Raw genomic sequence first — 24,745 nt, forward strand, 5'->3', positions numbered from 1 at the left:
TGTTTTTTGTCTTCAAATGTCTGGGAAATATTTGGTTATATGATCTTGCTGTTGTGGTCATATGATAAGAACACATTACATTCTTGAACTGCTTTCTGTGTCTGTCGTTTTGCCATCTCTGTTGTGTTTGTTTTCCACAAGTCACACATTGTGTATAACCAATTACTATTATCTTGCAATATTGCTTCTGGATTAGTGAGGCCAACAATGTCCCAATTATCGCATACTGCACACTTTGTCATAAAGGTGATAAGACAGCTATGGCAGAGTAACTAAACCCAAAGCAAAACATACTAACAGAACTAAGAGTGTTGCTGAATCTTGTTTGAAATTCAATTTGACTTCAATACTTGTTTTAAAAACACAGCGCGTCTCGCAAATCATGCCATTAATGGGATTGCTTCATCTCAGAAATTGTGCATTCCAGGGACACTGACGCAGGTAGGAGGAGGCTGACTACTTCATATAACTTTCGCCGGCATTGGAACATGCACCTACACGCACTCTCACAGCTATATCTGCAATGCAGTAACAAGACATGATCCTCAGGACATTGAATTGCCTCGGATGCATCTTGGCAGCGATGTAGACATATTAAACATAATTGGCTCTCCGTGCCTTCAAGGGGGGGCGCCGCATTTTTGTCTTGTGTCCCCGTGGCATCATCTTACCACTAAAGTGATATGAAGGCTAATTGAAGGAACAGCTCCCACATTTTGGTGCATTAAACAGGTGAAATGTATTTTTATTTTTGCTCATCCCCAGCCTGCCAGTCAAGTTACCCTGAATGCATCTCCACAGCAGAGGATGCTGACGATACAGATCCACCGCCCCCTGGCAGAAGAAGAAGAAAAAAAAGAAAAAGAAAAAAAAACTCTGAAAGCTGCCATTTCAGTCATGTGGGCAATCAGCACGGCACTCCGGAGATAAAAAAAAAAAAAAAAAGGCTCAGCGCTCATTGCAGACACAATCTGATTCCATCAGAGCTGCAAAGAGGTAAGCAAGGGATGTGCTTCAACTGGGTGAAACACATTTTCCCAATCCTACGTCTTGGCTACTCATTGGCAAAAATGTCACCGGGATTAAGCGGCAAAAAGGTCAGTGAGAAGAACCTAGCTTAGTAAACATGGCAAACATGGGTACGATTTCTACACTTGTTTAAAGGGTTTTCTCGGGGATGCGGTGAAGACTAAGATGCCTCACTGAGCTCTGAGGTTTTCAGCCAAACTTCTTGAAACAAAATAGTAAGTATGAGTCATGCAGTAGGAAACTCAAAAAGAATGGACTATGCAGTACATTCTGCCCTGGCTTTATTGAGCAGACCCGTCTACTGTATGAAAAGAAAAAGACTTCTTGCATCCAAGGCTGACTTTTATAGGCTTTGGCAAGATTCCCTCAAAGGGGATAAATTACGTAAAAAGAAAAAAAAATGGAATGAATTTCTAATTGCGTGAACACAATTGGTTGTGTAAAGGAAGTCCCTCCACATGCATTAAGTGTAAATTACACAACCAAATAAATCTTTTGTGAACTGTGTCAACACTGTTAACGGCAGCAAACGAGTTCTGGCTGCTTCTAACTTTGGAAAGATTTTTATTTCTAAGTTTAAAATCGCTTACCTTAACTAGAATCCCAAGTTCGATTGTGGTGAAAGGTAAAATCCTGGTCGGTTATTGTGCCATTTAGTGGTGGAAAAAGCAAATCCTTGTTGTGGCGGGTGCCACATGCTAACGGCGACAGTTGAGTTAAGTCACAGAATAGTTGTCATGACTACAGTTCATCGTCTTCTAGTTCTTCTTCTACTTTCTTTTGGAGGTTGGCAAATACTTCAGGTGCTTTACCGTCACTTTAATGCTATTAAGAAGGTGGCCAACGGAGGAAATGCATGACCAGTTTGGTTCATACTTTTGGTGTATTACTACTGGTGGAAAGAAGGTGGCGGTAATGTACAGAAAGTCAACACAACTATGGAACAGGAATTTTGGGTGCTAGCCTGAGTGCTTATTTTAATATATTCAAGTTGCCCCCCAGTTAAAATCGTAGGACCAGCCAAATTATGAAAAAGTGTGACTTCTAATCCAACAGAAAATGGTATTTTTGATTGGGAAAAAATATAATTCAGGTGTCACAAAAGCAATCAGTTTTGGGGTAAAAAATTCTGAATGAACATAAAATGCACTGTAACCTTGACAGGTGAACGTAATTTGATCCTCTCTATACTTTTGAATGGACGTGTCCAACAGAAGGCGCGACTTAGGTGTTTTGCACACTCGTGGGCACACCCTTGCGGCCTCGGAAAAAAATAAAATTGCTCCCATTTAGTGTTAGCAGTAACACTGCATTATAAATAAGGTGCTTTTCTGGGGTAACAAGGTAACAGGTCCGCATGAGGCTGTGGAGGTGTGCTCGTGATGAGTGTGCCCGCCAGTATTTGACATGATTATAACCGAAAGACATGAGTTCTGTCTCTGATTGGTTGTTTTTCCATAGATGCTATTTCTTATATATCAAATTAGATGGGGCGACAGATGACATTTTTTTTCACAGATCATATTTACATGTCTGATTGTCAATTACTGCTTGATCAAACATCCTTTTTTTTTAATTGCAAACACCCCCTTTAAGTAAATGTTATTTTACCCAAAATAGCAAAGAGTGTATTGACTACTCACAATGTAACAAAAAGCAATCTACCCAACAGTACTGACTGAAAGCTTGTATGAGTCTCAGTGTCATGTTCTGCTCCAAAGAGGGGAAAATACTCTTTTTTTTTTTTTTTTTCCCAGGGCACGCCACCAAAATTGCAGCTGTCAAGGCTGCAGGTGACCCGCAGCAGGTAGATGTGTCCCCGTCTCTTCCCTTCTGACATCCAGAAAATCTTCCCTGGTGTAGATCACACCACTTCACTTAATTGCCATTCTATCCTGCCAGTCCAACTGCGCCAGTTTTCCTCCGCTGTCACACACTCTACCCCCCCTTTGCACTTTGCCTGAACTCTGTTTATCTGCAGACACAACACATTCTATTTATGGATGAATACATCTAGCTGTGTCTTGGTGGCATGTATTGCTCCAGTCATAAATAAACGGATAAAAGAGAACGACTGCTTTCATCGTTACGCATGCATGCACTTCACAAAAGGCTTGCGTCATTTATTTACCTTGATATGACTGTACTCCCCCTTGCCGGACTCGCCGCTGACAGTCTTGCTTTCGGGCCTGGGCTTGAGGACTTGACGCAAAGGACTGGAGATTGGCAGGCCTGTCACACTGATTCCATCTGAAAATTCAAAACAGGAAAAAAAGAAAAAAAAAAAAAAAGTGGCGCAGCGTCAGCAAAAGTAGCAAGGTTATTTGTAATCTGAGGCAAGCAGAGTATCAGGGGAAAGAAGAACATTCACAAAGTTAAATATCAGCAGTCTGGGAGAGAATTTGCAAGGATTTTGCAGTTCATTGTTTGAATACCCTTGATTAGACACTTTGGACCTTCTGTGCAAATCTTTCCTCAAAATTACCGGACAGCCTCATGGATTTGTTAATTGTGTAAATTCACGGCGACCTTGAGTGCAAGTGCAGAAACAGGAGCAGCTGTAAAACGACGGCTGTGGCTTTCAATGCGCCCCATGGTCAAAAGAACCCGGAGCCAACAATATCACACCACAATGTGGCTGTGACGTCAGCAGAGCACAGCGCTGTGCTGTTTTCCCCCCAGGGAGAAGGAAACAAAACCCTTGTTAAATAGGCTTTGGATGAATTAGAATAAGCACAACCTGGTGAAACAGAACCAATTGGAAGTTGTTTTTTGTCCTCACACTTGTACTGTGATAATTAAAGCATAACTGCTGGATTTAGACGGAACTAAATTTACCATGACAGCATAAACACCTAAGTTTGCAATGCAACACAGTAATGCGGAACAGATTGATGGAAGAAGGCGAAATAGGAATTCGAAACAGCATCAACTCATCTTCTGTTTCTTTCTGTAATCTGGCTCTTGCGTTTGTGTCGTTTATTTACAGTCCATATTAAAGTCTACATAGCAAATCTTTCTCACAAGAGAGAAAAATGGTCAACTTTTACAACATTTAATGTGAACTATAACATAATTCAATCAGTAAAAAAAAGAGTAAGTAAGGTGGTTCTTCTTGTTGTTAAAATGAATAGGCCTCCAGGACCATCTTTTCATGGCAAATCCTTAAAATTATCAACTTTAACGTTGTCCTCCACCAAAATTTGGTGGTGGCAGCCACACTCAGTGGCCCCATGATTAATTAAAAAATGAAAATAAAAAAATAGCTCTTTGCACTGGGAAAATAACTATTACATGGTTATTTATTTGTTTGTGATAGTGGATACATACTCATCCATACTTGGCACTTTTGTCGCATATCTGGTTAGGAAGTATGTGGTCCCCCAGTAGTACTGATGAAAAATTGTGGCCCCCTCCAGCATTTTAAGTTGTCTATCCCTGGCCTAGGCCATCCATTCTCAGGTTAAAAAAATGATTCGATTAGAATGCAATGCATTAAATGTTTGAAAACAAACCTTTCTAAAACGATTCCATGTGCATCTATTTTACTTAAAGGTTCATTAAAACTGAGCTGTACTTTCCACAAAAGTAAAATAAATGGTCGTAAAATGTTGAAACTGTGTGACAGCCATAAAGCTTCTCAAAGAGACGTTGAAATGCAGTCGGGGACAGAGAAGCGTCTTGCCAGGCAGCAATTTTGCAACACTGCTCCAATGTCAACTGGCGAAACATAGCCAAGGGAATGATGTGCTTTGCTTACACAAACGGCATAGTCTAAATTGTCAAATGCCAATGGCCTCTGGTCTGCTCGAATGATACCTGAAACTAAATGGGGAAAAAAAGAAGTGCATAGTGACTTTTTGGACACCCTGCCTAGTAGATTCTGAAACAACTGCCAAGGAGGTTAAGCTGTGTATCCTTAACTTCCCGTTGTCGCCTGTTGAAGCATTACCCAATTCAGCCTATTCCGTCAAGGCACGGCCGGAGTGCAACAAGCAATAACACAGGCACTTTCACACTTTGTGGTGTGTAACCTGTTCAAGGGAGCACACATGACTCTCCGTGTCCCATGCCACGTGAGTAATGGATGGCGAGATTAACGGTGGCACCGTGCGCAATAACCGCTTGGTTGCACCCCACTTCCGATCCATATCAGTCTTTAGTTCGAGAATTGTGTGAGTATAAAGAACGCAGCGCTGCTCTCCTATTAACAAATACAGTGAAGCCCACAGGGATACGTTCCATATTATATATACACACATATACACATATACACAGATAGACATAATATATAGATTAGATATATAGAAATATAGATAGATGGATGGATGGATATAGAAATATAGATGGATGGATGGATATAGAAATATAGATCGATGGATGGATGGATGGATATAGAGATATGGATCGATGGATGGATGGATGGATATAGAGATATGGATGGATGGATGGATATAGAGATATGGATGGATGGATGGATATAGAAATATGGATGGATGGATGGATATCTGGATATCTAGATATATCAATACTTCCGTCAAACCTACACCCGTCACACTACCGTAACGATCAGCTCATCAGGATCTAGATATATCCAGATAGATTTGATCACTTCAATTTTTTGTTTTTCTAAAACAATAAAACAAAAAGTAAATTCAATGTGAAAATTGCTTTCTACTACATTGGAAAGTCATTGTACATTGTTCAGCTCTACTTTAAATGCATTTCAACTTACTAAAACAGAATTATTGAGAGAGAGAGAGAGAGAGAGAGAGAGAGAGAGACCGAGACCGAGAGAGACAGAGACAGAGACAGAGACAGAGAGAGAGAGAGAGAGAGAGACAGAGAGAGAGAGAGAAACAATGCTAATAAAATCTCCAGAAAATACTGTCCGTATTGTTTTTTTATTTATTTAATTATTTAATTGCAAACTTGGGGACACAGGACAAATTAAACCAAAAGGTACCGCTGTACGTTACAGAAACAAAATATGCGATGTGGCAGGGCCACGGTAGATGGACCGCAAATATACATTGGGGCAAGGAGCAAAGATGCACTGTAAGTTTTTGGGAGAAGCTAGAAACAATAAGCCATCAGCACGAGTGTGAGATTGTAGTTGCTGCCAGCAGTACAAAGTAGCGGCGATGTCAGGACAAGCAAGAACATCAGAAGAGAACACCTCCCCCATCTTTCTCTGTTTGAGTCTTTTCAGCAGTTTATGTTGGGGATACTTATTTACTGCGGTGGAAGGTGCACCCGAGGGCGGGGCTGCCGTTGTCACACCTACACATCGACGATCAGCTCATCAATGCGGGGCTACAGCGCTGTTATTTGGTACGACACGAACAGCATTTAACATGATAAAGCTCCCAGCGAGTCAGGGCCCATTTGTCCCGAGTGATGACATCACCACTGTTGGGTCCTGAATTATGGTGTTGTCGTTTCAAGGCGGGGCCAAAGTGAGGGATAAACTCATTTGGGGATATATCGGCGAGACTCAGCCTGCATCGAATGTTCTCTCCTGACTGTGTTCTTTGTCTAATGTGCCCCCGTCTGCCTTGGCTGACAAAGGACAGCAGGTACACCGAGAAAAAAAAAAAGGATGGGGGGCATTGGGGGATAGATCAGGCTGATCGTTTAACCTCCTCCATACATGCATATAAATGGAGGAATATGATTAGTTACCATCCCAGATATAGCATGAAAATCAGTCACTTCGGATCTCGACTATAAATAAGCGCTAATGTTAACACAATGAATCTGTGACGCACACCAGCACGACACTTGAGCCCCGAGCTGGAGCTGACGGGGGAGAAAGGCCCAAAGCATGGCTTTGGACAAAGCATTGCTAATCAATTAATAGTGATTAAACCCAATGATGCCAATTTAATTAATCTACAACATGACTCATACAGATTTTGCATAGTGTGACTTGTTTTCAAATCAGCAATTCAGATGGTTGAATGAGGTGCGAAAACATACACGGGGTGCTCCGCTTGATTTGCATTCACAGTGACCTAATTTTTTATTGTATTACTGGTACAGTATTGAGACTGTTTCAGAAGATATAATTAGGCCTACCAGCCTTTTATGGTAATATTCTGAAAGAAAATTTATTATAGTCACTTCATTTTTTTCTTAACTTTTCAATGAAAAGCATTTGTGTCCAAATTGTGATTTTCCTTCATTTTCTGGCAAAAATAAATAAATGAATAAATCACAAAATGCGCACATTTGTGTTTTAAACCAGGACAGTATGCTTGTTTATCTACAAGCAGACTTTCATCACCACAGAACGTAATTAAGATTTTTTTTCCACAGGCAGCTATCGCATAATCATTGATTGAATCACAGTTATCTCTGACAAAAGTTTTGTGACCTTCACCTCAAAAGTAGACACCTCATTTACTTTGGTGTCTGGCACTAGGCTAATTCAATAAAATCCACCCAATATTCACTGAGAAATAAAATATTGATCAACGTCCTGAATCCTGCCATTATTCTTTTTACAATATTGTTTTAATGTATCAAATATGTCAAGTATAAGCTCTTGGGGATTTCATGTCAACATAAAGCTGGTCACAATGACCCATGGACAAATTTTTGTATACAGTATTTTCCGCTAATTTGCAATCTATCATTTATTATTCACTGAAAGCCTCACCAAATCACTGTTAACAGGGAACACTGTACCAAATAAACACACACAAGAGGGTGTTGTGTGGAAAAAAAACTGATAGGCAGAGGTAACTATAACTTTTTATGTTACTGAGAAATGATTCATGCTTAGATGAGGCAAATTCTGTCCAGAAAGTTGCTGCCTTTGTCTCTTCCATTTGCAGTCTACGGTCCCCTTGTTGCAGACAAAACGACTTTGCACTGAGTATAATGGAGCCATATGACGCCTAAGCCACCTATGCTTGAAAGGGATTAACTGTGTTTAGTTTTGACTGAAAACAAATTTAATCAAGGCGATAGCAGTAACTTTGGAATATGAATGAACGTCTGTTGCATTGAAGCTTACGCCAAGCAAGGTCCCACAATGCCGTTTGACTGCCAGGCAAATCTCTCAGCATTTCACAGCAGACTGGAGGTTTTTTTTCCCCCTTTTTCTTTTTTATATCTGGTGTGTGTGATGATATTCACACACGGTTGCACTGCTGGTGGTGCATTTTATTTCACCAGGCAATGATTGGTTTGGCTAGAGCTCACGGAGGGTGGGGGGAGAAATACAATAGGGGCGTGCATACAGAGTGAGTGTTGCCAGTGATTCTGAATGCAACACACAGGAAGGTTTCAACACCAACGATAATGATTTTTTTTTTAAATGTATTTATTTTTACAGTATACAAGTCCGAGTTAGAATCGTGTGCCTTCATTGTAGAACACGCATTGAAAGACAGCTATCAGCTATCCATTTTTAACAAAACAGGCTTACTCTTACTTATGTATCCAACCCAACTACTTTCACTCATTAAGTGATTAAAAAACAGCCACACTTTCAATCTTGACATGACATAATGCTACGGCATACTCTCGCTAGAGAGTAATGGGGAGAGGTGGAGTTCTACAACACTTCTCAGGCAGTTGAGCGAGCCTTTAAGAGAGATGATAGATTTATGCTCAAACTATTTTCAGTGCTAATACGTAATAATAAGACGTAGGGACAGATCAATAGTAATGATTTCTGAAATAACATGAAATGGACCATAATTACGTATCGTGCACGATAAACGGGAGTTCATTGTAATACAGGGACGTGCAGTCGAGATAGGCAAGTGAGGCAGTGTCCTGCTGGCCCTTCCCCTGCATGTGAGCAGTGAAAAGAAAAAAGAAGTTTTGATTACATTAAATTATGTGGCATTTTCTTGCTATGATCCTCGCTTTTCATTGATTTTGTTTTTCAATCGAATAATTATCTAAAATAGCTGCATTTGCATACTTCAAATACATGGGCAGGAAGTGAAGCGAGGCATTGCACGCTCCGTGCCTGAGTGCCTCCAGTGACCACGCATACATTAATTGCTGACTCCCGCAGTTGGCGCGAGCACTCACACAAGAGACGTTGCTGTTTGTCTTTTGCCAATAAATGTATAAAATCATTTAATGAAAGCGTGTGACATATTTAGTCACTATTACGGCTATCACATTGTTGAACAGCGTGGAATTGATTGAAGCACAATCAAAAGTTTTGAAATCATATATTCAAAAATAAAATTTTGACCTTATTTGAAACATCAATGAAGGTCAAAATTGAAACATAGGCTAAACTTCTATTTTGGGTTTGTATTTTTATATTGGACACCACAGGAGTAGTGCCTGACCGGTCACAAACCTCACCGCACGTCACTTTTGTAATATGAAGCAAAAGTTAAGGGCTGGCTTGTTAAAAAACCACCAGAGCATTAATCTGGTGTTAATAATGCCATTTCATTGACACGTCAATGTAATAACGTCAAATGTGTTGACTGAAAATTGCATCACCATAACAACAGGATTCAGAGCCTCTTACTTGGGCAGTACCACGCCTTATCTCCTTCAGGGCCTCAATTATTGCTAAGCTAATTAAAAACAGTGGAACAGTGTCGTTGAAATGACCTCATGAAGGGAGATAAACACCCAGTGCTGCATGTGTTTACTCTGTCAGTCATCTGCGGCCGCAAAACACACATGCGCGCCAAGCAGAAATCGGTGTGGTGCAGGCATCATCCATACGGGTCCCTCAGTAATATTTATCAGAGAGAGAGGTTCAACAGTCGCAAGGAGGGGGTAAGGGGGAAAAGAAAGAGCTTGAGCTTGAACTTGAAAAAAACGACAGAAAGTAAGGAACACAATGAGCGAGCTCACAGGTAGGGAAGAAGGTCACCGCCCAGCCCCCCCCCCGCCCTTCCAAATTTGGAATACAAATGAGAGGAGAGGTTGAGTGGAATCCAGAATACGGGGAGTGAAATAAAGGTATAGAGACCTTAAAGACCTCTATCCTGTTACGCTGAATGTGAAATAAGGCAGCCTGATCCTCGTTAGCGGCGGAAGAAAATGCAACCACTGCTCTTGCCTTCTCTCTAGGTTCACAGTCAATTAGGTCTATTCTTAATTGAAAAGTCCAGTCTCTCTGTACTTGGTGAGCGTTGTCACAAATAGTGCACAAGTTGCACTAATTGGCTTCACAATTAACTATAGGATCACCAAACATGCATGTCAAGCTTCACATACAAAAAAACCATTGCAATACTAATTAAAGGAGAATGTGTACGTAACCAAACTGTATAACATACAACATTCCGCTAGCTTAACGCTAACACACAATGCAAAAAGTCTTAAGGGTTTACAAAACTAACACGCATGTAGACAATGTATCAATACTCAAACGCATATATTCTTTATCCTCTACAAAAACAACTAATATTTCTTAGCTTAGTTGCCACTATCTTTTGTCTTCCATAATCAAATCTACTCATACTATGTATTATTCTGATCCCCTGATGGCAAAGGCGCGAACAGCCAGAAGGAGCAGTACAATTTAAAAAAACTCAAACTCATGACAACAGCTTTAGGGGTTCCACAACACACGCAGAGCTCACAGAAAGTACAAGACAAGGTTTTATATGAGTTCTACAAGATTGGGCTTACCGTCATTAAGGTCCTGCAACAGGTTCTCCTGGCCAGAAAAGTCCAGTTTGACGTTAATGTCGACTGCCAGCGTAACAGCCTGGCCAGGTTTGAGAGGCATGTGTGATGCGACCTCTTCCAAGTCCCAACTCAGAAAATCTCCAAACACTTTCTCTGTACACATAAGGGATGTACAGAAAGCTTATTTCAAAAGATATTAAACACAGATGCTGCCCCTAAGTAAGTACATTTACAGAGTGGTTGAATAAGATTAAGCAGGATTTAATATGTTTAAATGTGCTTCAAGCATGTTGGAGAGGTAAACCATTTGTTGTTTTGTTTTTTCTCTTGTGGCTTTTAACCTACTGCGGGTGTACCTGGGACACAGCCTGTAAGGTTCAACTGTGTCTGCATCTCTTGAAGAAGTAAAGAAGACATTCCATTAAAAAAACGTGTGATGTAGCGGGCCGCGGTAGGTGAACCGCAATATGGTGGGGAACACTTGCTGCTTGCATAGCCGTCCAGAATAGATTGGGCTAAACAGAAGAAATGCATTGTGACAGGAGGCTGGTAGTATAATTTGAGAGGGGTTTTTTGCCTTCAGGGATAACAAAGCCACTGATTGGCCGGGTGCGCTCTTGCCGTCTGCAGCTCGACGCCAGGCTCTAATTTACGCCAGAGACGAATGACTCAGCTGCATCCACTTGAGCCCAGAGCATCAAATGAATGATGCATCACCTGAATAAAGCATGTGCTTATTCCGTGCAGGTGAGCCACTTATGTTCCTTGGGACGGAAGCAACAGGCAGGCATATATTTCAAGCCCAGTCCGATCGTGAGTTCTGCATGCACACCACTAACTCTTTTAACGGGAATACATTTTTCATGACTAACAGCCATCTATACATATTCATAAACCCCGCAAATTAAAGAGAGAAAGGAGATGAGTGAGCAAAGAGAGAAATATCACCGCAAAGTCATTGGCTTGATGGCGTGATTGTGACTTCACGAAAGCACCAACAGGAAATGGCAGTCACAATGACTTCTCTTCTGAGTTTTATTTTTCATTAAATTATACATATATATACACATATACATATATATACATACATATATACATATATATACATACATACATACACACACACACACACACCCACACGCACATGAACACACACACCCCCACACACACACACACATATATATATATACACACACATATATACATATACACACATATATATACATATACACACATATATATACATATACACACGTATATATACATATACACACATATATATACATATACACATCTATATACACATATATACACATACAGACATATACATATATACACATACAGTATATATACATATACATATATACACACATATATATATACATATACATGGTGTGTAGAGGGGATCACAAGAGTTACCATACACTTCCTTTTTTCTATTTCGCTGAACAGATGAGATTATTTGACTGCTTATGATTTTCTGGTTTTGTAAGCATATCATAGGCTTCCTTACCCATTGCTTGCCAATTGACATTCGACCAGCGGTGCCAAATTGCCGACAGGCAGGATTTTTTTGGGGGGGTCCCAGACCTGCAGTCTGCAGCACAAGTTTTAGCATTTCTTCAACACTTTGTACAATGTACACTATTCAAGTTTCTCTAGACAGAATCTGTTCTTGACAAACAACACACCAGAACACCTGCTACTGCCACCGTTGATAAAAAAAAACACTGAATTTGAGCAGGTGTTCACGCAAAGCTAGGGAAAGTCTATCCGGAGGGCTGCTCTGGAACTCAGCATCATTAAAAGCTCGATTCAGCGGATGCTTCGCAGAGTAAGTTTAACCCTTACAGACTTCAAGTTGTTTGGCCTAATAATATTCTTGAAGCCTTTGAGCACCCCCAAGTTGCTACGGGTAAAACTTTATCACTCTCCGCTGATTTGAAATTTTGGTGATGCTTAGCCCCAGTTCGGCCCTCTGTTTAGACTTTCCCTGGCTTTGCGCGAATGCCGGTTTTCATAGTTTAGTGTTTCTTCAGCAATTGGTGTGCTGTATGGTTTGTTAGAACAGATCTTGTTTATTAGCGTAAAATATACAATTGGTCGGAGGACTGTGACGGCAAATTGCATACTAATCTCACCCTGCTTGACAGAAGGTCGGATGGCAGTTTATTTTTTGGCCAATAAAACAACTCACATTAATGTTAACGCTTCATTAAATTGTCAAAAGCGGGTGTTGAATTTGTCTGCTCAAATGTTGCCAAACTTCTTTTCTCCTCCGAGACAGAGGACCCCACCTCGCGCAGGGGTGGCTCGTGCTCCAGAAACACAAATCTTTTTGTCCCTCCACGTCTTCCCATGGTGACTCACGCATCTTTTATTCATTCAATTCTCGCTGAGAATTCTGAATTGTGCCAAGAGGGAGAAACTCGAACGAAACACCATCCAGGCTGTCAGGTTAGTGCCGAGGAGGCGGGCGGGTGAGTGCATGGTCGCGTGAAGGCCACTGATGATGCAGCCCGTCGTCATGGTGCTGTCTTGTGACACTGGGTTATACGCCTGACCTTTAATTTGTCATCCTTGACAAATCTGCTTCCTCTATCAGAATAAAAGTGTGGGGGAAAATTAGGCTATTTTTATGGAGCATGTGGTGGAAGCCAGCCTAACAGACTTTTCGAATATTAGGAATTCGAAAGTATAAGGAATTTGTGGTTTTGGCATTCGCAAATTCACCTAAACTTTTGTTAAGATGTTAAAAATCCATGTAAATCTGACATATTCACAGAGAAAACAATTACTTTTTGTTATTTTTACCAAAGTTACCTGCACTTTCTCTCTAGTTCCAATTAAAAACGACACTCACGCCTTGTTTGGACAAAATTGGGAAAAAAATTCAAATTAAAATGGGATGGAAAAAATAACTGTCACAATGTCAACACACTGGACTGGCATTAAAATGACTTTCAAAAGGTCTTTGCAGTTTGCTCAGATGCAGTGCACCCTTAAAGGGACGGTGGGGCCGGGATGGCCATGTTTTCACTAACAAGTTCATTTTATATATTTTTGATCAGGAAAATGAAAAGAGTTGTTATTTTCTATTTTATCAATACTTTTGGGAGAAATTAGGAAATAAGTGACTCCATGAATAATGCCCCTTGTTAATGAGGAGAATGGCCGCGTCCCTTACCGTTCTAGCTCTGTTCGGTCGTAGTCCAAACTCTCCATTGGAAATCATTGTACTTTCATTGCTTATAACGTCCAAAAACGATCAATTGGCAGCAAAATTTGTGTAGACATCTCTACTAATGCCCACTTCAACTTCAACATATCAAAAGGATTAACCTCTCCGTGGCTGATTTATATGAGAATGAGGAAATGTGGAAGTGAGCAGAGCTACATAGGCTGGGACCAGCGCACACTGCTTTTGCTCTTTGCTTAAAAAAAAACAAAAAAAAAAAAAAAAAAAAGAAAACACTGCTTCTTTGCTGATCACGGTTAGGACGAGCGAGGCATTTAACACCAGTCAGGATATTTACAGAGACTGAAGTGGAAATGAGTAGACATGCACATTTATTTGGATCAGGAATGGCCCCATTTTCTCGACCGACAACACGCCGCCCAATTTGGAACGTAAACAGCCGAAAAGGTACGTTACAATGCGGCCACACTCTCTGGAACTTTTTGTTCGCTGAACATTGACGCTTGTTCGATGAGGGCTTAACTCACTCTCTGGCGGCTCTCTGTCTGACAACGCACGCGACTTGCTAGGGAGGCAACCCCGCAACCCCTCGACGCAGGCTGGATGCAGAATAAGGAGCTAATATTGTTATGCTAACACTTTTTGTTTTAACGACCTGAAGCTAGTGGTTGCTATTAGCCGTCCCATTATCCTACCTTTAGCCGGGGAGGGAAGAGGGGGGCGTAAAGCTCCAATCTGCCTGCTGCTGCTGCAATCCACTGTCTCTCTCTTGAGAGTTGACACGAGTTTAGCGTCGCTAAATGTCCGAAATATAACCAGTGTGCGCATTAATGCTCTTGTCCGCTTCAGCTTGTGAAAGTGGAGGAGCAATCGCATCGGTATTTTTGATTTTGTGGAGGGGATCATGATGAGATCACGTTTTATGTCAAAAAATCCAAACTATTGTGCAGAACACTTTTATACTTTCACAGATTGAAGTGGACAAGAGTAGTAATGTGCATTTGCATTTTGGTGACGATCGGTCACCATTTTAGACAACAGAACTGACAAAGCGAGCAATATTACCACGCTTGGCTCCCTCTCGTGACGTGGACAGCTGAGACCGAAACATAACATGAAATTTGTCGTAAACCTAATTACAAAAAAAGCCCATAAATCACTACAGAGTCTTTTGAGGTGGCCATTTTAGTTCTAATGTCATTTTTACATGCAAACCTATTATATAAGTGCCAATGTTAAGCTCACCCAAGTATCTGTTTAATTGCTTGCAAGGGACCTTTTCTTTGGACTATCATGACACTGATGATTGAGCATACGCACAAGTAAAGGAGGAAACCAACTGTTCTGGAAAAACTAGCCCAAAAATGATAAATACATAATGATATGAGTCTTAGAGAGACAATTTTACAGTCAAGGTCAAACTAAACTAATAGTAACAAACTCGAAGCCTGCAGCTAACCTGCCTCATAAAATAACAATGACAGTCATTTATAGCAGGCAAGGACAGTCTGAACGGCTTCAATGGCGATACGCCACATCACCTGCACAAGTTTAAACGGGTTGTTTCTAAAAATAGCAATTTCACACAGACTAAGAACTAAAGCACAAAAAAAAAGGCCAGACTCAAAGTCAGACTGCAAAATAATGACGAGTGACCGCATTGATCTCAAGAAGCAGACACGTGTCCGACACAAGAGACACAAAACAAGAAGAAAGGCCATCTGGATGTGAATCGAGCTAGCACTAAAAACAAGAGTGGAATTTGTGGCAATGTAAACGGAGAGATCGTGGAGTCTCTTCTCATGACAATTTTGTCGAAGAATTAGTGGCAAAGTCATTCAATCGTGACGTAGAAATAGCAGTTATGGCTACAAACCTTTAGTGTTGACGATCCTGGAGGTGAGCTCCAGGCTCTCGATGTCGTCGGAGCCAATGTTCTCCAAGGTGATGGTCATCTGCTGGCCCTCGCCATTGAAAAGCTGCACAGACACGGTGCTGTAAAGCTCCTCTTTGGACATGGGCTGAGGTGTGTGGGCTGACCTGAGTGTGTGGATAAAGAGAAGCTTTACCACCCTGTGACATGGACAAGGAACTATGTTGATGTGAGTTGAGGAGCTTCATGTAGTGCTTTGCCACGATCCTGTAGCATTTACCGGCAGTTATAAACCTTTATTTTTTATTGTGTTCCAGAAATCAAAGTTAATTGTCATTCTCAAATAGTTTTAGTTATCATATAATTAACCTGTTATGTCATAAAATAATTAATAAAATAAATAAATGCAACAGTTATTACGCGACTCTTGACAAGTGTTTGCTGGATTCAAGAACAGAGTGGGTCGCATTTGGTCCTTGGCACATTCTTTGCCCACCCCTGATCCAAACCTTTAAAAACATCAACAACACCAATAGCTTGGCAACAAAAGAAAGGTACTACAAGTTCTGTTGCAGGAAAAAAAAAAAAAAAAAATGAAAGCTCTGAATGCCGAGAAGCCTCCTCTGATGTCAAAACTGAAGGCCCATCAGAGGACCCTGGAGACCACCTATTACATTTGTATTCTCTTTGCCGTGTGTCTCTGCTACAGAACTTTAGGAAGCTGAAAAAGAACAAAAAGATGCTCCACATCAAAAGTGCTGTACTTGAGGGCGTGAGGGTTTTGCCGTGGTTATGCTTTCACCACGTTCAGACGCTTGTTTCCTTGCAGTAAATTCAATTAATTCCCCTCTCTCATGTTGCTCGCAGGGGAAGCCTGCGTGCTGCACAGGAAAACAAAATGGAATGGCTTCTTGTAAATCCAGAGTGGCAAAAAGTGTCCTTGCTAATTGTGGGCTTCCATTGAAACAAGTTCACAAAAGACATCATGACAAAGACATAATACAGAACTCTAAGTAGGCGTTACCTCTTCTAGGTATGGCTTGGCAAAGGTGTTTTTTTGTTGTTGTTTGCTCATCAGATGGAGTGCAAAAGCAAAAGGTTAAATATGCACATTTCCTCCATGAATTGCACATTTTTACATTCACTAAACATGATGCCTTTTCTGTCCAGAAGCAGGTTTTGTATTGTATTGTGTTCGTCTTTTGTTTTTTTGTGGGCATACACTGGGGTCAAGGTGATTTGCCAACTCTGTTAGGATGCTGAAGGGGGGATGCGCAACATTGGCAAAAGACTGGCCAACAAAAAACTCAGAAAGCACAGACCTTCCAACTGCTCAAAGAAGTGAAAAAGTAAAAATCGGTGTAGTCCATGTTATTCATTTATTTATCCGTAATACGCAAAAACTACTCATTTCCATGAAACCTTGCGGACACGCTGCACCTCCGGCCTCCATCAAGGCCAAACTATGAACAAAAGGGAAAATAAATAAATAACTAAAATAAATCAATACAGATGAACTGATTTCTTCCCTGGCCTAATACCCAGCAATCAAAAGTTCACCAAAATGAATTAAGTGGCAAACATTCTTAACACAACCTTCTTGGCAGAGGTAATGGATGAAGGGATAAAACATTCCGCTCACCGTGGTAGTGATGTACTGAGCTGGAGACGAGGAAGCGAGGGGATGACCTCAACCAGGCATCCGTCAGTCTTGACCCCAAGCAGACCCTCCAGTAGACAATCGCTGCTAACACCAAACACTGAGGTGTGGTAGCCTTGGATCAAATATAGAACAGTTGTCGAAAGACATTTGAGCATTTATTCAACCTAATTGATCGCCACTTTAAGAATGTTAAGACAACTACATGCTACTAGCAGGGATGAACAAAAAACAATATTGTATGCCTGTGCTCATACTCGGACTTGAAAAAAATGATCGGATACTACACCGATAACACTTTATCAGAGATTTAGAAATGATTCCGAGCATATCAGATGGGACTCACCGTTGATGGTGATGTTTCCAGAGGTTCGTGGGACGCCCACCAAAGTAACAGGGTAGAGACCGGACTCTGCCGGCAGTGACAGCGCAGCAGGGAGGGACTCAAATTCGACGCCGGAGGTCAGCAAACCCTTAGTGCAAACAGAGGAAGGTTCAACATGCGGTACCTCACTGAGGGGACAAAACCAAGCTCAATGACTGCGTTCACACGTGACCAGACAAATCAAGTTTTGATTAAAAGTGACCAACTGGTGGCAGGTAGTATGTACAACACGTTTATGCAGGAGGTGGGTACATCTATGAATTTCCACATGCAGTGCCAAACCCAATTAGAATTGTTTGGCCTCGACGGCACTGTGCGCTCTTCCTGAGCCATTCAAGTTTACAAGCGCGCCGGTCGCTGTGAACTCATTACCATAACTGCGGGAAACAAGAGCAGCAGCGTGAGTTCTTTTTTCGGGGGGACACCATGTCTGGCTTCTACGCAGTCTGTCGGGACCACACCATCTAAAATTTGTCACGCACGCTTTGACACCTCTTGCTTGGGAAGATTAAACATTTATGAGTACGCGCCACACACAGACAGAAAGTTGATTAAAACAAAACAAAACACAAATTTTTGCCAGGAATAAAAATATATCAAAACACTCAAGATTAATTTAATTTCAATTAAGTATTACATAATATGGATTTACATCTGTTAAGTATCAAATGTTACGGTGGAGAACCTTTATTTGTATAAATGCACCGGAGGTCTAATAGGTTTTTGCTAGTCCACAGTAAAACCCTGCATTTTAAATTTGCGGATTTTTTGGAGGGAACCTATTCTTGGTTATTTTCTGTTTTATGCTCAGAGTTATTGTTTTGGCCCCATCTTGGAGCCTCTTGGCTCCAAGGAAACAATTTGAAGTTAGTTGAGGAGCTTCACTGAGACAAAAGTAGTTCTGTGCTACCATTGTGTGGCATGCAGCTGAATTTCATAAAACCTATGTTCTACTGCTGATTACTAGAGAACGGAAAAAGGTTGAATCACTTTCTGGTGGAGGAAGAGTGTATATGTTTTCATTTGCTAAATTCAATGTTTTTTCGTGTCTTGAAAAATCAACAAAATGGTCTAAAATCACCAGCACTGTGTGATGAAATAGCTGGCACTGAATGAGTTGAGCGTGTGTGTTTAAAGAAAGTGTTACAAAGCTTAAAAAAAAAATACTACTTAATTTATTTATTTATTTTTATTTATTTTTTTATATAGTCGCTACATATTACAGATTTTCAGTTATGGTAGGCGGGTCTGACTCTCAAGAATGACAGCACTTTTCTGCACCTTTCCAGCATGTGGCTAAGTACTACTACGAGTAGTCACAGCACTGAAATGACACACTGTAAGAGCATACTGTCTGGAATGCATCCTGTGCAATGTGCAATCAAGCCCCCACATTTACCAACTGCATTTACATTCCCAGCGCACGCCGCGCGAGACAAACCGCGGTGACGCAACTGCATCAATCCGTAACAGCAGACACTACCTCACGGAGGAAAAGGCAGTGCGTCAAGACCAAAGAAGCTTTTGAGGCACGTTAATGTAGAATGCCCTTGGTATAACTGTAGCTAAGGCGCAAAGTGGTGGCAAATACCGCTAACCTATTGGAAATCCTTCATTGGCATGCCGGACTTGAAAAGGTTAATTATCAGAGTTTGAGCTGCCAGCTTCTTTGCATCCATCTCAAGCAGTCACGTTGGTCTTGCTTGCGTTTGGCAGTGAGCCTCTCCACCGCGTGACTCTACAACACCACCCGAAGTTACTCACCGCCGCGAATCTGCGAGGGGCTTCTGTCCCCATCTGTTACCTGATCGAGATGTGGGGTGAGGGGCACGCTAATGGGATGCTTGTCACTGTTTGACCCCATCCGTCAAGGAAACTGCACTCCAAATATGAGTCTACAGATATCAAAGGGCATACAAGTCCACTAAGGATTTTTTTTTTGCTGTACTTACTGATTTTCTTTTTTGCACCCATGCCATGTGCTCCAAATGTGAGCATCGCAGTTGTTTTGTAGCAGACGTCACAATGTGACTGGAGTAAATTGGCTGGCAAACATTTCTCTGGTCCGTGTAAACATTTCAAAATGACCAGCCTGGATATTTTGTTTTGGGTTTTTTTGGGCATTTTTGGCGACGCATGTGACAACATACAGACGGCAGAGCAGAAAATGCAACAACCAATTAAGTTCCACTTGGGAGCTGCAGCACATTTTTAATGAAAATAAACGTATCTTTGATAAACAGTAAACTGCATGCAAGCTGGGTACCCCCCTGATACCGCTGCACTAAAAACTTTTTTTTTTTTTTTTTTGATGAGTACATTACTGCATGACCAGAAATTGCACAGCTGGGAGGGGGAAGACAAATGTATCTATTGAGCCTGCCATCGTTAGAATTAAGTAGGATTTTGTATGAAAAAAATTGTAGGGATGGTCAGTTGACTAGACTCCCTTGATCGATGATGGAGAAAATTAAGGATCGCTTAATCAATTGCCGTTTTAATAGACTATTAAATAGAACCCAAGAATCGTCTCTATTGAGCCAAATAACGCAGCCTGCAGGGTGTATCTACTTTGCATTAGTGATGCAGGTTTTTTTGTTTTTTGCTTTAGGCCGCAGCCTAGTTGAGAATGAATCAACAGCATATTTGTTGGTTGAAGCTATACATTGTTTTAACAGCATAATCTTTAGTATTTTAATCAATTAAACGATAATGCCATTCTTGAGTAAGGAGTACACGGTGTGTATATATATATATATATATATATATATATATATATATATATATATATATATATATATATGTCTGCCAAAAATTAATTAACCATAAATATATCCCAAACTATGATCCCAGTTTAATATTTCCAATTCATCTTGCAAACATTACCCTGAAAAATAAATGTGTATGAAATATACTTCTAAGTCATAGATATTAAAATACATTATAAACAAGTATGACGGTAAGTGAGCACGGCTTCCATTACCATGTAACAGTGTAATGTTATGCTGGGCACCATGCGGAACCTTGAAATGTTATCATCCCAGATTGTATAATACCACCCCAAAATTGCATGAAAATGTTATTTAGGGTGGGTCTGTGTTTGTTTTTTCCTGGAAAAGCAAAATGCTTTCCACTTAGAAAGCTGCCACTACCAGAGTGCTATTAAATGATAAAAGGATTGCTCAATTTAAACTTTATCCTATACAAAAAACAGACAATGAAGGGTCTTTTGTACCTCAATATAGGAGTTATCTACTCTGACAGGACAGGTTGTGCGAAGCCATAAAAGTAATGCAACATCCGCGGTGTGATGCTTCCCCGATGGCCTCTTACTGTCAAGCAGTGAGGAATTTGCTCTCACCTTGAGCCGATGCAGAAATAAATTGTCCCAAAAAGCTTTTAAGGGATCTTAATTGGGCTATGTTACTGACCACATTCTCCACTCGAAGCTCGTAAGGCATGGGGTTGTAGACCATGAGCTGCACCTCGCAAACATCTCCTTGAACCCACTGGAAGTCTAAAAACAAAGGGGGGGGGGGGGGGTGGCGGGGGACAGATGCAATCAATTTCCTTTGTGTAGGACACCAATAATTGTTGCGGGCTCTAACATACAGTAGGTATGATATCTGGAACAATGGCGAAGAGAGAGAGCGAGAGAACAAATAACCGTAATGAGCTCAATCTTACTTTCATTTCATTTCAAATATTACAGACCAGCAGTGGAGTATCCATCATTTTCTGATTTGATGGATAGCGTGAACTGAAACGTTAACATTCGCAGTCAATTGCTTCGAACAGACATGTCAGAGTCTCCTAAACCCCTGGAGTGGTTTAAAGGAGGCAAAAGGCTTCAAGGAAGGCGAACGCTAGCAGTACTGTGGTGTAACCTGGGCTCTGGCTCATTGGCATGCTCTCAGAGCCAACCAATTAGGTGAGGGTGAAAAAAGGATACGTGGGTGCCCCAGCTAAAACGATGCCATTAAACCTCACGAAGAAACAATGCACGAACCCCTATTGAGGAGTTTAACATCGTTCAGGTTTGATTCCTCCTTTTCACAGTCAAGAAAACCGAACCTACGATATGGTCCGTGATGAAACGAGCGACCCCCTTGTCTTTGATCAACCGAACAAAGCATGCTAACACTGCAGAGGAATGGTAGAATGCTCAGTTGAAGCAGTGACTAAGGAACCAAGTCAACAAGTTGAGCAGTAACAATTAGGTAACTTAGTGTGAAACACAAGACAGACCACATCAGGATTACGCCGGTGTGCAAAGTGGAAGAGAGATCATACGGGGCAACACACGTGGTGACGCTATTTTTTTTTTTTTTTTTTCAAAAATAATCACATCGTGTTTACACTAGCAGGGATGTACTTACAGAACATGCGCAGCCCTGCGTCGTGTTTGACAACAGATCAGATAAAAGGCCCTATCACAAACATCAGAGTGAACGCAAAAGCCTTTATATCACGCTTTCACACCAATCCGAGGCACACCGTGTATCATGAAAATAAACATCTATAGTTTAACATCCACAAGCCATCGTTTGCAGCCATGTCGCTCAGAATGCTAATGAGATCAGTAAAACCCGCCAGTGGGGCATGAGCGCTAGCTCAGCGAGGCTGTAAAGGTTTAGAAGTGCGCCACTGAGGGAGCGTAGTGAAGTTCTCCAGTGTGGATGCCTCGCGCGGATATTGCACTGATCACAAGACACCCGAGACCCTCGTCTGTTCTTAAAAGTCTTTTAAGTCCCGAGCTCCAAAGCGGCATTAGGACACTACAAAATTGACAATCAGGGATGATCTGGGTTTGCGGAGATGAATGCGCGCTCACATCCATGGCAACATCACGGGACTATATTTGTACTTCGCCGTGCTAAGAAGAGACACTTTAAGATGTGTGAGGACACAATCAAAAGCTCATCAGCTGGCAGAGAGCTCCCAGGAGGAAGCGGGGATTCATCTCCGGATTGGTTCCTGAAGTCTCGCAGCACTTCAGCCTTCCGTTGGAATCAGGGTGACTCCAGGGGGGGAACGTGTGTTCAGCAAGTGTGTCCACATGTCTATTTGAGTTCCTGACATCTCAGTCATAGACCAAATGCAGCAAACAGGTTGTACTGCATAAAAAAGCCTGTTGTCATGCAGTCACATTTCAGTAAAAAAATACTGTATTAGTACTAGCGCAGACATTCTGGCCAGATTTTCTATATTGATGCAAACAAAGGCTGCGGTTTTAGTTCTGGAAAAAAATGGGCTAAACTTGATTAACACCGGATAAAAGTAGCAGTTTCGTAACTAAAAATATCAGAAAGCTGTCTATTTGCATTATATATTGCTCACGTCTCATCAATTTAACCAAGCTCAGTCAACATTGGCGCATTCCCTCTGCACAAATAAATGCACAAGCTGCAAAGCTTAGACACAGTGACTGCAGGTACCGTATGTTCGCAGAGGGAGATAACCGCCGTCGGCTAATATCATCTAAGCATAATTAAGGCGGGATTATAAAAGTCGCCAAATGCTCATCTTGTTTGATAAGGCCATACGAGATAAGCCTCAAGTGGGGCGAGCGCGCCCAGTGAACCGCAGTTCCATCGTGACGCTGACAACCGGAATATTTAATCAGATCCTCCGCGGCTCTCTGTTGCTCGACATGTAAAGCTTTGTGCAGTCAAGCGCACCTCCTTGCCTGATCAGCCACCTTCTCGTCATATCAAGGACATATGACGACGCTGTTTGGCCCTGGAATGAATCGCCGTGTGTGCTCTCAAGAGGATTTACCGATCTTCTTGCAGCGCTCTTCTCCTCTGTTGTGCATGACGATGGGCGAGTAGATGAAGGGGCTGGCCGTGGACACGTTGGGACCCAGCAGGCCTTTCACCTTGTGAGGACGCAGACTCACCGGGAGGTTCAGAAGCTTCACCGACCTATTTGAGAAATAATGGAAAACAAACGAAAGAAAATACTCACTTTATTCGCAGGGAGTGTTTATTTACTCAACTTTCACACAAGATTCAAACCATCTAAAGGGCGAGTTTGCAGTTTTAAAAAAAACAAAAAAAACTCTTTTTGTCATGTTAAAACTGTTTGTATGGCCTGACAGTAGAAAAAAAGGAAACATGTTGAAAAAAATCATCCCTCTCTGGCCGCATCGTACACCTCCATTAGATTTTTAATAATTATTTTAAAACAGGACTGGACACTTTGTCTGCCGCACACAGCAACCTCACGGTTATAGTTTTGTACAGCTGATTATTTAACTCCGGTTAGCAAAAAAAAGTTAAAAAGAAGGAACTGGGCAGCTCTCGAAACAAATTTAAGTATGTAGCGCTGGTGTCTTACGCGGACGAATGCATCACTGGGCTTGGAAAACAAACCACCACAAGTTTCACCTTTGATGTATTTAATTGATTGTACATGCCAAAAATACATCATCAAACCGGTAACATTTCATGTTTGGCAACTTTTCCATCATGAATTCGCCATGAACAGGAGGGAAGGGAATGAAGTGCGGCTATGTTAAGTTCTTACTAGCAGCTTGAAAACTGCAAACTCCACCATGAAGTAGATGTTTTAAAGTGGAGTCTTAATTGAACCTAAGAGGCCCTGTAAACTTTACATTACAACTTTTAGCCTTTTCTAAACATTTCACTGCACATTTATAAATGCTCATTGAATTAGTACTCCAGCGCAATTTCTTCTCAATCAAGGAGGTGAACAACAAAGGTAACAACACTGTGTTTGATCCGAGAATCAAACAATAAATCCTAGTTCAATTAGAAATTGTATTGAAAGAGTCCTCTTCATCATGCTTTTCACATTTTGTCATGGAGACCAAGAATACACCTACGGTCAACATTACCTCGACATTGCGAAGCTACAAACAGGTGCTTTTAGAACGTCATCAGACATTTTCAGCAGAGATAATAGAAGAGCCACAGGTAGGCATAGAAGTGGACGTCCTTAAAA

At 41.3% G+C, this 24,745-nt stretch overlaps 1 protein-coding gene across 5 annotated transcripts in view; it reads right to left on the reverse strand.

Moving 5' to 3' along the window:
- The window catches only part of trappc9 (trafficking protein particle complex subunit 9), a 117,177-nt gene that overhangs the window by 74,828 nt on the left and 17,604 nt on the right, over nucleotides 1-24,745 (reverse strand). For all 5 annotated transcript variants that reach the window (XM_086015133.1, XM_086015131.1, XM_086015132.1 and 2 more), the window contains 7 exons: nucleotides 23,558-23,703; nucleotides 21,208-21,293; nucleotides 17,738-17,864; nucleotides 17,374-17,506; nucleotides 15,735-15,898; nucleotides 10,660-10,812; nucleotides 3,161-3,279 (listed from right to left, as the gene is read on the reverse strand). In XM_086015133.1, coding sequence (XP_085871259.1) covers nucleotides 3,161-3,279; nucleotides 10,660-10,812; nucleotides 15,735-15,898; nucleotides 17,374-17,506; nucleotides 17,738-17,864; nucleotides 21,208-21,293; nucleotides 23,558-23,703 — 928 coding nt within the window. The remainder of the gene's footprint in view (nucleotides 1-3,160; nucleotides 3,280-10,659; nucleotides 10,813-15,734; nucleotides 15,899-17,373; nucleotides 17,507-17,737; nucleotides 17,865-21,207; nucleotides 21,294-23,557; nucleotides 23,704-24,745) is intronic.

This window comes from Filicampus tigris, chromosome 18 (genome assembly GCF_054856515.1).
Source record: "Filicampus tigris isolate MCC_2025a chromosome 18, RoL_Ftig_1.0, whole genome shotgun sequence".
NCBI lineage: Eukaryota > Metazoa > Chordata > Actinopteri > Syngnathiformes > Syngnathidae > Filicampus > Filicampus tigris.